This window comes from Homalodisca vitripennis, chromosome X (genome assembly GCF_021130785.1).
Source record: "Homalodisca vitripennis isolate AUS2020 chromosome X, UT_GWSS_2.1, whole genome shotgun sequence".
NCBI lineage: Eukaryota > Metazoa > Arthropoda > Insecta > Hemiptera > Cicadellidae > Homalodisca > Homalodisca vitripennis.
Genome location: NC_060215.1, coordinates 70,159,738 through 70,171,579, shown reverse-complemented (window position 1 = coordinate 70,171,579; position 11,842 = coordinate 70,159,738). Strand labels below are relative to the sequence as shown.

The 11,842-nt window shown below is 32.0% G+C and overlaps 1 protein-coding gene across 2 annotated transcripts in view; it reads right to left on the bottom strand.

Moving 5' to 3' along the window:
• Positions 1 to 6,784: 6,784 nt before the first annotated feature.
• Positions 6,785 to 11,842, bottom strand: part of LOC124369159 (ubiquitin carboxyl-terminal hydrolase 4-like) — a 96,153-nt gene continuing 91,095 nt past the window's right edge. For both annotated transcript variants that reach the window (XM_046826949.1, XM_046826948.1), the window contains exon 16: positions 6,785 to 7,662. In XM_046826949.1, coding sequence (XP_046682905.1) covers positions 7,582 to 7,662 — 81 coding nt within the window. In that variant the 3' untranslated portion in view covers positions 6,785 to 7,581. The remainder of the gene's footprint in view (positions 7,663 to 11,842) is intronic.

The following is an 11,842-nucleotide window of genomic DNA, read 5'->3' as shown; positions in this document are numbered from 1 at the left end:
TATAGTGAACTAGACCTAAGCAAATTTAATCTAGAGCAAAATTTAGAAATTTCAGGAATAAAATTGGCCAATTTAGAAGTAGCAATAGTTTCTCTGTATAGATCACCTTGTGGTAATATGGAATTATTTTTTGATAACTTTGAACAAGCTATTAAAAAGGTTTTGCAACATACCTCTAAGTTAGTCATTGGAGGTGACTTCAACATACCATTCCATAAAACCACTGACACAGTGACAACCACCTTTGTAAACATCTTACGCTCTCTTAACTTGGTAGCTATAAATAAGGCTCCTACAAGAAATGAATCGTGTCTCGATAACATCCTCGTAAATTTTTCAAGGGATTGTTATGAATTAAAAGTTTTGAATGACTGCATTTCCGATCATAATCCTCTTCTATTAAATCTAAAACTTGATAGAACATGTAGACCAAATGAGACAGTCACATCCTCAAAAAAATGTATGCGTAAGCAAAATGAGACACAAATTAAATTGTTTGCAGAAAGTTTGGAGAGTGAAAGGTGGGAAATAATTGATACCTATAAAAGAAAAGAGATTGACATTGAAACTTTATTTAACAGTTTTCTAAAAACATATAACAATATTTGGTATCTATCATCTCCATTAGTTAAAATTGGTGTTAAAAGCAAGCAGACAAAGAAACTTTTGTGGTACAATGAAGATTTAAAAAGAGGTAGAGAAATAATGCTAGGTTATTTTGATGTTTTTAAGAATCTTAGAAAAACTGGGTCTCAGCATATGGAAGCCGCATATAACCTTTATAAATTCTTCAAAAAAGAGTATAGAAAAAAGCTCAACCTAGCAAAAAGGGCTTGTTTTGAAAATCATATAGAGGGAGCTAGTAATAAATGTAAGGCTGCCTGGGAGGTAATTTCCTCAGAAACACAAAACAACACAGGTGTGACACCAACAACACTTGATCCACACCTAACTAACCAGTATTTCATACAGTCGGTGGCAGACATTCAAACTAACATTGATAACACTGACATATTGGCAACCAACCTACTGGCTAACACTTTAACTAACTGTGTACCTCAATTTACTTGGTCATTAATCACCCCAACTGATGTAACTAAGGTAGCTGCTAAATTGTCAAACTCTAAAACTTCCGACTTTTATGGTATATCTAATTATATTGTCAAGAACACAATAAAACACATCAGTTCACCATTAGCTTTCATCTTCAATCAATGCTTATTACATGGATATTTTCCTGATCTTCTAAAAATTTCCAAGGTATTGCCAGTCTACAAAAAAGGGGACAGATCTCTGCCCCAAAGCTATCGCCCAATTTCTATAGTCCCCATCTTATCAAAAGTTTTTGAATCTATAATGTATCATCAACTTAATCAACATTTTGAGTCCAATAATATAATCAGTAATAACCAACATGGCTTTCGTACCAATAAATCTACAACTTCTGCCGTTACAGAAATAGTCGTTAAAGCACTTCATGCTTTTGAACAAAAGGAGTCAGTTGCTTTAACACTCATTGATTTAAGTAAGGCGTTCGATTGCGTGAATCATGGCATCCTCCTCGACAAACTTAAGATCTATGGTATATCAGAAAATTCCATTAATATATTGCAGTCATATCTATCGAATAGAGTACAATATGTTTCTGTTCAAGCTCAGCAGTCTACCACTCTTTCTGTGGCCACAGGTGTACCACAGGGTTCAGTTTTAGGACCATTCTTATTCATCATTTTTATAAATGATCTGCCCTCTAATGTGTTGTCTAACATTGTTATTTATGCTGATGACACCACTCTTTTTTCATCTAATAAGCAGTTGAATACTCTGAAAGAAAACATGGATGCATCTCACAGCTTGGCTTTAAATTGGTTCACTTCTAATAGACTGATATGTAATCAGGAGAAAACGCAAAATCTGCTTCTCAGCTTATCTGAAAATTATGAAGATCAATCTGTAAAATTGTTGGGTTTTCATCTTGACAGCAAGCTTAATTGGAAATCACACATTGACCATGTATGTAGAAAAATATCTAGAGTCTTGTATCTAATGTGGAAACTGAGGGATTTTGTTAGCTGTGAATATTTGAGAGTGGCATATTTTGCCTTTTTTCAATCACACATTTCCTATGGCATTGTTTTGTGGGGTCACTCCAATGCTGTGAATGATATTCTTCTCATTCAAAAAAAAGTAGTTAGAACCATCAGTAGAAGCAGCTCTCTAGAACATTGCAAACCACTTTTTATCAATCTCAAATTCATGACAGTTATTAACCTTTACATTTTTCATATACTAGTCTATACAAAATTACAAATTACAGATTTCAATACCAGACAAGATTTTCATCAACACAATACCAGGGGTAAAAACAAATTAGATCTCCCTCAGCACAGGCTAGTCAAAACCGGCAACTCTTTTAAATTCAATTGCATAACTTTTTATAATAAGCTGCCTGCATCTGCTACAATGACTCCTTTCAATATTTTTAAACTAAAGATAAGTAACTGGCTCATATGCAATCCATTCTACTCTTTAAAAGAATTTTTAGATTCTGACATAAATATCATTTTTTGATTAGTTTGATTTGTAGATTTCTGATTTTTCTATACTGTATTAGCTATAACGTAATTAACAAACCATGTGCACACTCTTCATAGATTATATTAAACCTGTTACTTGGTCATAAAATTAGTATAATTATAGTACAATATTGTAATAACTAATTTTGTTGTTGTAAATATCAGTGCTGTATATTTTGACGATGCCTATTTCATATTGTTGTGACCAATGGCTAATAAACTTCTTGATTCTTGATTCTTCTTGATTCTTGATTTTTAAATCTTATAAATAAATCTCTTTACCCTAGAACTGGCAATCTACATTATTACAATAATCTGAATCGATTTATGGGTGACAATTGACATTAAAACGTTGATTTGACACGCATATGTTTCAAAATTCATATAGTACATAAATCAACAATACTACCACTATTTATATACCATTACAAACAGAAATTGCTGATTTCAAGGGTGAAATGTTTTTTGCGGTTTTGAAAACAGTGACATGATTAAACTTGCCAGAAAGATCGTCTTCAACTAGCCATTTTGAAATTAGTGATTTATCGTGGGTAAGGTTTATTATGTTGGTTTAGAGCTAGTTATAGCTTTGTTTTAGGCTATACTATGCTAAATTTTGGAAATATTTAGTGTAAAAATATATACATATTTTTTTAATGTTTTAAAATAATCGTACCCAAAGTAACAAAATTAGCCTTTCGTGTACTATTTGTGGTTTTTATAATATATATAATTTTTCCTCAAGAGAACCTGGATACCATTATATTTTCTGGAACTAGATAAATTGAAGAATAAATTGGCTATTTCATATTCTGATATTTATAATATTATCTTACTAGGGGCAGTCCCACTACTTTAAAAAATTTAGTGGTTTTTGTTATGGTAATGCATAATGTTTTTATACTATAATTATTTTCACATTTTCCTGAAATAATAATGTATTACACATATAGGTTTATAGTAAAAATGTATTTTTTACAAAATATTTAAAGTTAGAGTACAAAACACTTAGAAATAGCCTGCCATCTGAGGCAAAAATAACTGCCAGTTCAAGGGTTAAAAGTGGTTATGTCATCCTGTTGGGTATGCCGTTTTCTATTTCTAATCGTCTATTTCTAGTCGCTGTGTCATCAGTTAAATCACTGAGAGCAAATTGGCTCAGTTACTGTATTGAGAAATGTGTTCAAATTTTCTTAGATTATAATCAAACCTTAGTGCACAATTTTGCCTATGTGAAAGGATAGGATAAAGATCCTGAGTTAAACAATTTCCAAATAAAAGAAGTGCATAATTTATGCTTGAAAATTATGAATTAATCATGTGCAACTTCGATAACACAAGTATTAAGTTCTAAAACTATTCAAAATTCTTATTTCACTCACTGTAAATTGAGAAATATTTTTAACATGTTTAAGAAAATTTAGCTCAGTGTTAATATTGTGATCCTTAAGACTTTTATAAATTTAAATTTCTATCCTCCAAACAGTTTTCACTCAAAACAACACAGAGAACTCCTGCAATCACTAGGTCCTTAAGATCTAGATAGTTTCAATAATGTGAGACCTTGGCAATCAAAGTGTTAATAGATGATGTGAAAAAAATGCAAAACAAGACTATTTATCCGCATTTAATTGAAGCCTGTGTCCATCCAACCGTTTTCTCACCTTGAGCAAGTTACTTTTAAAACATTGCACAGCTTTATTGACGCCTGAGGGAGGGTATGTCAAAACAAGTTGATTATCTCAAACAAATTAGCCTCCTCAGTATTCTCTAAAGATTTCTGGAGCTGCTTAAGAAAGTGATGAAATTGGAGATAGAGAATGTAAACCTTCAACAAAATATTTCAGCTCATGCATTTATTATTTCTGTCACTTCTTTGCTACTACTATCTCGCATTCAGAAATATTATCTCAAGGGAGGGTATAAATAGACGAGGTATTACGTATAAAATAATTTTAAAAGCTTATATACTAAATTTCTTTTAATTTTACAATAATGTGCAGTCGGAAGATATAATCCAATATTTGTTCTTTGTGTGATTGTTTCTGAATATTACAAAACCATTTTAATCACTACAATGTCCACCAGAAGAAACAAAAATTTCCGATCCTGCTGCGTGTGAGAATCCGTCTCATTGCAAATATCTGCTTAAATTTATATTTTGTTAAATTAAACATTGTATTACTGAATACTGTTGAATAAAATAAAATAAGACAGTTAACAAATATTACACAGAGAGTAAACTCTGATTATATGGGGAACAAAAACTGGGCTATCCAGGACAAAAGAAAGAAGTGAATTAAGTCAACAAACAGATAGGACTGCCCTTCACCCTCCCCCACACATATCCTAACGTTCACAATCATCTTGCACGTATTAACTAGTTTTATTAATCAAACTGTCACTTTCCCATGCAAATCAACATTCATACATTGTTACCCATATTCTGTTGTGATGCCACTTATATATACTGTTTGACACTTGCCTTAACTGTATACTTTAACCATTCCTTTACTTGGGTTTTAAATGTTCTGTATGTGCACAATACTTTGCATTATATAATTTAACATAATTCCTGTGGCATGTTACTGTAGTCAATATGGAACAGATAATATGTGTTTGTAACTTAATAAGTTTTTACTAATGTAGTTGTCTGTATCCATGATCTAACAGCATTTCTTGTGGCGAACAAGGCTAATGTTCTAATGAAAATTATATAAATCAAGCACTTTCATTTGATCAAAATGAACCTCTGAAGAATATCGCCGACTCCTTCCTAAATTGATTTATAGGCTCATACCATGCTAGTATAATGTTACAAAATTAACTGACGGTTTCTGTCGGTATGTCACATCGATCCCTTAGGGATATAGGCATGACTTAGTTTGTGATATGTTCAGGGTTAGCAAATTTGGATCAAACCTTTTTTTCTGCAGCTTTCAGAAGAAAATGGCATTGCAGTGTCATTTTCAAAACAATGACATTTCACTAATACATTGATTTTTGCCAAATTATTCAAATAAACAAGAAAAAGAAATGGTCCCAATTTGCTCCCTTAGACACGCAATTTGAACTAATGCGTGTACGTAAATGCACATGTTTACCCAAATAACTTAAAGAGCAACCCCATGTAACTAAACTATTCCTAGTTCAGACAATTACTTTGTTTTGTCTGCAAAGTTAAAAAAAACTAGCGAAATCCAAAAATACAATAAAAGGTTTTCCAGTGCTTAGGGCAGGGTTGGCATATTTGGTAAACTCAGAAAACACATTTGATATGTTCTTGGATTTTCTACATCCACATTGGCAATCTGTTAATATGTTGTTATTGTCTAAATAACAAAGAAGCTGATCCTTTTTCTGGTAGATTCAATAAGCAAGCTAATGGACTCAACAAAGGTTTTGTCTCTAATGTTACAATACCCCAATTAATGTTGTATAATAATGGTGTACTAATGAAACAAAAATGTAATATCAAAAACTTTGCTGATATACACTCATACCCTGGAGTTAAGGCACCACACAATTTGGTATGCTTTTTGTAGCTAATTGTTTGGGTTTGCTTGCATTCTACAGAGTCATCAACATCAGAAGGGCTCCTTGAGTCTATAGTAAGGACCAGGTTCTGCCTAACTTGAGTCATTAAATTCATCAGCCACATGTTATCATACACAATAACCTCTGTCCTAATGTCAATTTTTAATGTATTGGTCTAGTGAATAGTTGTCTTCTTGGTGTGTTCTGTTTTATAATTATTTTATAACTTAATCAAATACATTAGGGTTATTGTAACCATTTTTTTTTGTATATGTCTGCAGCAGACAAGTTTCCTGCATTAAAACCGTAACACTGACTAAACCTCACACTGGACGGGCATTTCAGTGACCTTTAACATTTTAAAAACAAAGACCACACCATACAGATTAGCTACAGAGCTAAAGGTTGTAAGCTGATTTCTTGAGCAATAATTGTTTAACCTGAATACTTGTTCAAGGTATTTCAGTGTAATATTATTATATCCAGTTTGATTACTAATGTTATTATCGATTTCGTCTTCCTCCATTTCCCTGTGAGTTAGTAAGCAAAAAATGCATGCCAAACCTTTGAAATTTTAAATTTTACTATGTCATTATTTATATTTTGCAAAAATGTATTCAAAATATTTAGGTCTTTAATTCTATGTAACGGAACTTAAAAGAAACAAATAGTTAAAAATTGTGAAATACTTTATTTTATAAAACACATTAAACACTCCCTTTGGATTGTTTACAACACAGGTAATTATATCCTCATAAAAAATACAACATTTTAAAGAGAAAACTAAAAACTAAGAGTGTAAACTAAGAATTCCACACAACATTTAACTACAAATTCCAAATTTTAGAAGAGATCTACCGGAGATTCAATAGTGTCAATGACAAAAGAACATTTGTTTAGAAACCCATTATTATTTGTACCCAACACAAACTGCTGATCAATATGGAAACACTTTCCCCCCAATATGTAATGTAATGTCAATGCTTGAGGTACAAATATGAACTATAAGAATTATTATAATTAGGTAATTAAATTCTTATCTTTCTTACACAACCACTTACATATTTTTCAATCATAATGGAAATTATTGTAATATAGGCGGTAAAATGTGACTTTTACTCATTAGAGAAGAATTAAAAATACATTTTAACTTAGTATTTTGTGTAATTAATATACTGTTTGCTCACTATTTTTACATGACATTTTTTTCTATCTTACCAAGAAACAAAATATGAACTTCAATGGACAAACATGCCATGAACAGATTTTGTTTGTACAGATTTCTTTCCAATTTTCATTGTGAATATATTGAATGAGTCCCATATTTAAAAGGTAACAATAGTCATTACAAACAAAAAAACATGTTAAAAATCTATAAAATTTAACTGTACTAAATATAATATCATAACATTTAACAAGAAACTTTACATAACACAAAAAACGTTATGTACAAGTAAATAGAAGGCATTTATAAGTCAACCTTTTCTTCATTTGGGTCTGCCTTTTTAATAGGGCGCCTGGCGTAGAATAGAACATAAGCACTGTCCGTCTGCAACACACAAAACATTCTTTGGTTATTAAAAATCACATTGTTTCCACATTTTTATTAATACTTTGCCAATAAACGGCATAAATACAAACAACTAATAGAGAGGAGTGAAACAGTCAAGAACTTTAATTAGTAGTTTTTTTTTTACCCAGAATCGTGTATACAATTAATAAAAGGATACCGGTAACACACCGGTATAATTGATAAACTATACCTTTATGGAAACTCACTTTGGTATAGAAACTCATACTTGGATTTCAGCTTTTCATTCAAAAATAATAATTAGTATTGAGTAAGAGATAAACAGGATAACTGGAATTTCAATTTATTACTCAAAGAATTTCTTGAAAGTAACACAGCCGATTCTATACTTTACAATTTTCATACTTAATATTTTATTATCATATTTCCTAATCACCTAAACTTCCCATCCTAACACGACCTCATAGCTACTCTGAGTGCTAGTTTTGGGAGTGTCCCATTAAGCAACACAAACACATGCTTTTCTGGCACTGTACACATCTTTATCAGTACGGAAAATATCTTCCTTCAGCGAATCAGATTTGTACTAGCGATTGCTGAGAGATCCTACTCAAAGAAAGAGAAGATTTGGTGATTATGAAATATATACTATGCTTCTTACTAAAGGCCAGTTCCATACATACTTTAATAAAATCATTTAGGGAAATCGGGGATAAGTTTTTATTTTCACTCAAGAGTTTCATTGTTTGATAAATTTATTATTTTGTCAGTGAAATGGAGTTACTAACAAGAATGTTAAGTTACAATTATGTATGTGTATATATACACTGAGGTGCAAAAACAGTGGGACGCACTGTTTTTCTTAAATGCCTTTAGCTTAAATCAACTTGTTGGGCATGAATCGTGTTTACGTAAATAAATATAGTGTATGAGTTCCAGTTCTAAGTGAAAACCGCTAATTGCCCTATAAAAATTTGACAAACCTGTTCATTAGTCTCATTCTGCATGTCTGTTATTGTAATAATGTACTTGTCTATTCTTATCAAGCCAAATCTTGACCTTTGTACATCACTGTTGGCCACCATATCCTCATTCCTGTTTCTGATTGTCACTAATACAGTTGTAGTTGTTAAGTTGCAGTTCATTTTTTACTTTTAAAATGCCTCTTTCACCAGTGAATGCGGCTAGAGTGGTGGCATTAGTTGAAAATGGCAATAGCGTGCGTCAGGTGGCTAAGATAACAGAATTTTCACGTTCAAGCACAAATAGAGCTGTTATTCGATTCAGGTTAACTGGTAGTTATGGTAGAAGGCCCGGATCCAGTCGTAGCCGAGCAACTAGTGCTAGGGATGATCGGTTTATTGTTTCATTGAGTCTACGAAATCGGTTTTCAACTTCTGTTGAACTGGCAAATGAACTTCGGAGGGTTTGGGAAGTGATTAGCAGATGGACTGTAAGAAGAAGGTTGCAGGAAAGACAATTAAATGCTTGTCGGCCTGTCACTGGCCCAAGACTGACCGCACGTCATCGGCAAGCTCGTTTGCGATTTGCAAGAAACCACTTAAACTGGACTATTGACCAGTGGAGTCGAGTATTATTCTCTGAGGAGTCCAGATTCTCTCTCAGATCACCTGATGGTCGGCAAAGGGTGTGGAGAAGGCGAGGTGAGAGATATGCGCAATGTAACATATCACTCAGGGACAGTTTCAATGGTGGCTCTATCATGGTGTGGGGCGGAATATCAAGGGAAGCTCGAACGGACTTAACTGTTTTTGATAGAGGAACTTTAAATGGTCAGAGGTATGTCGAAGAGGTTCTAGCAGAACATGTTACAGTTTATGCACGATTTGTTGGGCCAGATTTTGTTTTCATGCATGACAATGCTCGACCCCATACCGCTAGAGTGGTGCAAGACTACCTTCAGGATGTGCAAATTAGTACGATGGAGTGGCCAGCACGTAGCCTAGATCTAAATCCAATAGACAATATCTGGGACCAGATTGGGAGAGCAATTAGAAGTCAACGTGGCGAGCTGCTAACTTTGGATCAACTTCGACAGGCTGTACAGGCAGAATGGAACAATATTGGTCAACAGAACATGATTGACAGCATGCCTAGGCGGCTGGAAGCTGTCATCAGATCTCGGGGAGGAAATACGAGTACTGAACTTTCTGAAATGGAAAACATAAACCCCACTAAGTGTTTTAAAAGAACTCCTTGAAAAGAACACTATTACTCAATTGTGTAGATTTTTGTTGGGTATGAAAACATTATTTTTCTTTTTTTTTTAATTAAAACATAATACATTTTAAGTAACTGATTTGATTTTTTGTGTTTTAGGTTATTTCTTGAGAGTAATATTGTGTTCAAGTTGGTTTAAACTAAGGAAAAAAAGATATTAAACAAAAATAGAGTGTCCCACTTTTTTTGCACCTCAGTGTATGTATATATATATATATATATATCTCAGCAAAGGAACGACTGGCAGTAAGTAATGTTAATAGCTGGCTGTTCAAGAGACCATCTTAATTTTAGCCTCATTAGAAAAATGATAATCTTACAGAATTTAGTACTCTCTTATTTGGTGTTATAGAGTAATGGAAGATGTCTCAATTTAAAAAATATACTTAAAATGCACCCAAACTTTCTTTGTTTTTCATTATTCCTATATTATATTAAAATAAGTAATAATAATTTTTTTTAATTATATTCCTTTATGATATTAGAAATATTAATGTTGTGCGCGCTACGGGACAAGGTTCAGGGACTTGCTACAAGGGGTTGACTGGCGGTGGTTCTTGTGGTGTGTGTAAGGTCAGACAGCATGTTGGAGCGGTTCACTGTGTTATTGTTCTTTTCATTTACTCTTTTACAGTGTTAACTTTTTTATCATTCATTAAGCAATATTGTTTACATTTTATTACAAACTTTATATAAAGTACATTAAAAGTTTACATGTTTCTATATTAAATTATTGTTAATTTACTGTATTTGATATGAGGTTGAGTGGTAGAGAGGGCTTGACAGCTCTAACTCCGCCTATTTAATATAGGCATTTTTCGTTTCATTTCATTTCATTATATCAATTTATATTGATTAATCATATTAACATTTCAACCCCTTTTGTACAATATTGTTGTGCAGTAATTTTAAATAACTACTTAAAATGTATACACTTTATTAGCTAAACTAAAAAGCAATAAGCACATCTTTAAAATTAAAATATTAAGCTTATAACTTTATTTATAAATGATTTTGTATCAAACTTAACAACCAGTTCTCGGATAATATGACAAAAACTAAATCTGGCATAGATAAACAGAGAGTTCAACTAAAGAACAGTAGAGCTTATTGGGACTGATAACTTGTTGAATGAATGAGGAGGGGTTCAGGGGGTCGATTTGGTCGATATATACAGGGTGATTCATGAAGTTCTCCCCCCACTTCTACAGCACATTGTACTAGTAAAAATAATGAAAAAAATGTTATATAAACATAGGTCAGAAAACGCTTCGTTAGCGAGTTACAGCTAGCGAAAGATTTCGCCTGAATTCCTGGGTAAAGAGTAAAATAAAGCCATACTGAACTTTTGGAAAAGGTTAATTAAGTAAGAAATATCGTGGATTCTTATGTATCTTTACCTGATAAAGCTAATAAAATAGGTTTCAGAACTGTACCTGTAGTAGTTTTTTGAGGGATTCAGGGTTAAATGCAAAAAATTGGGGCACGAAAACAATGTTTTTTTAAGTTTGATGTGCAATAACTTTGTTAAAATTGGTAATAAATACATAAAATCAACAAACATTAATTGTAGAGAATTTAATTCTGAGAAAATTGATATAATCAAAGTCTAAAATAAAACAGAAATAAGTACCAAAAAAATCGATTTTATTCAGTATAATACATTACTAGCTGTAAAGAAATACCGTACGGTATTTCTTTAAAATAAAACAAAAACAAAATGTTTGTTCCTTAATGATGAGATAAATTGAGAAAAACTAGATTAACTGTTAAATAAATTTGTTTGTGAATAAAAATGTCATGTTTTATTACGTTGTATTTTTTTTTTTTTTTTTATAAAATTTACATCAAAATGTTCGAAAATAAATGAAGCAAACATTTTCCCATTATTGTTTTACTAATCATCGAAATGCATTTTTTTGTTTTATTAATTTCTAAGTTGGTAACGCACGAATAA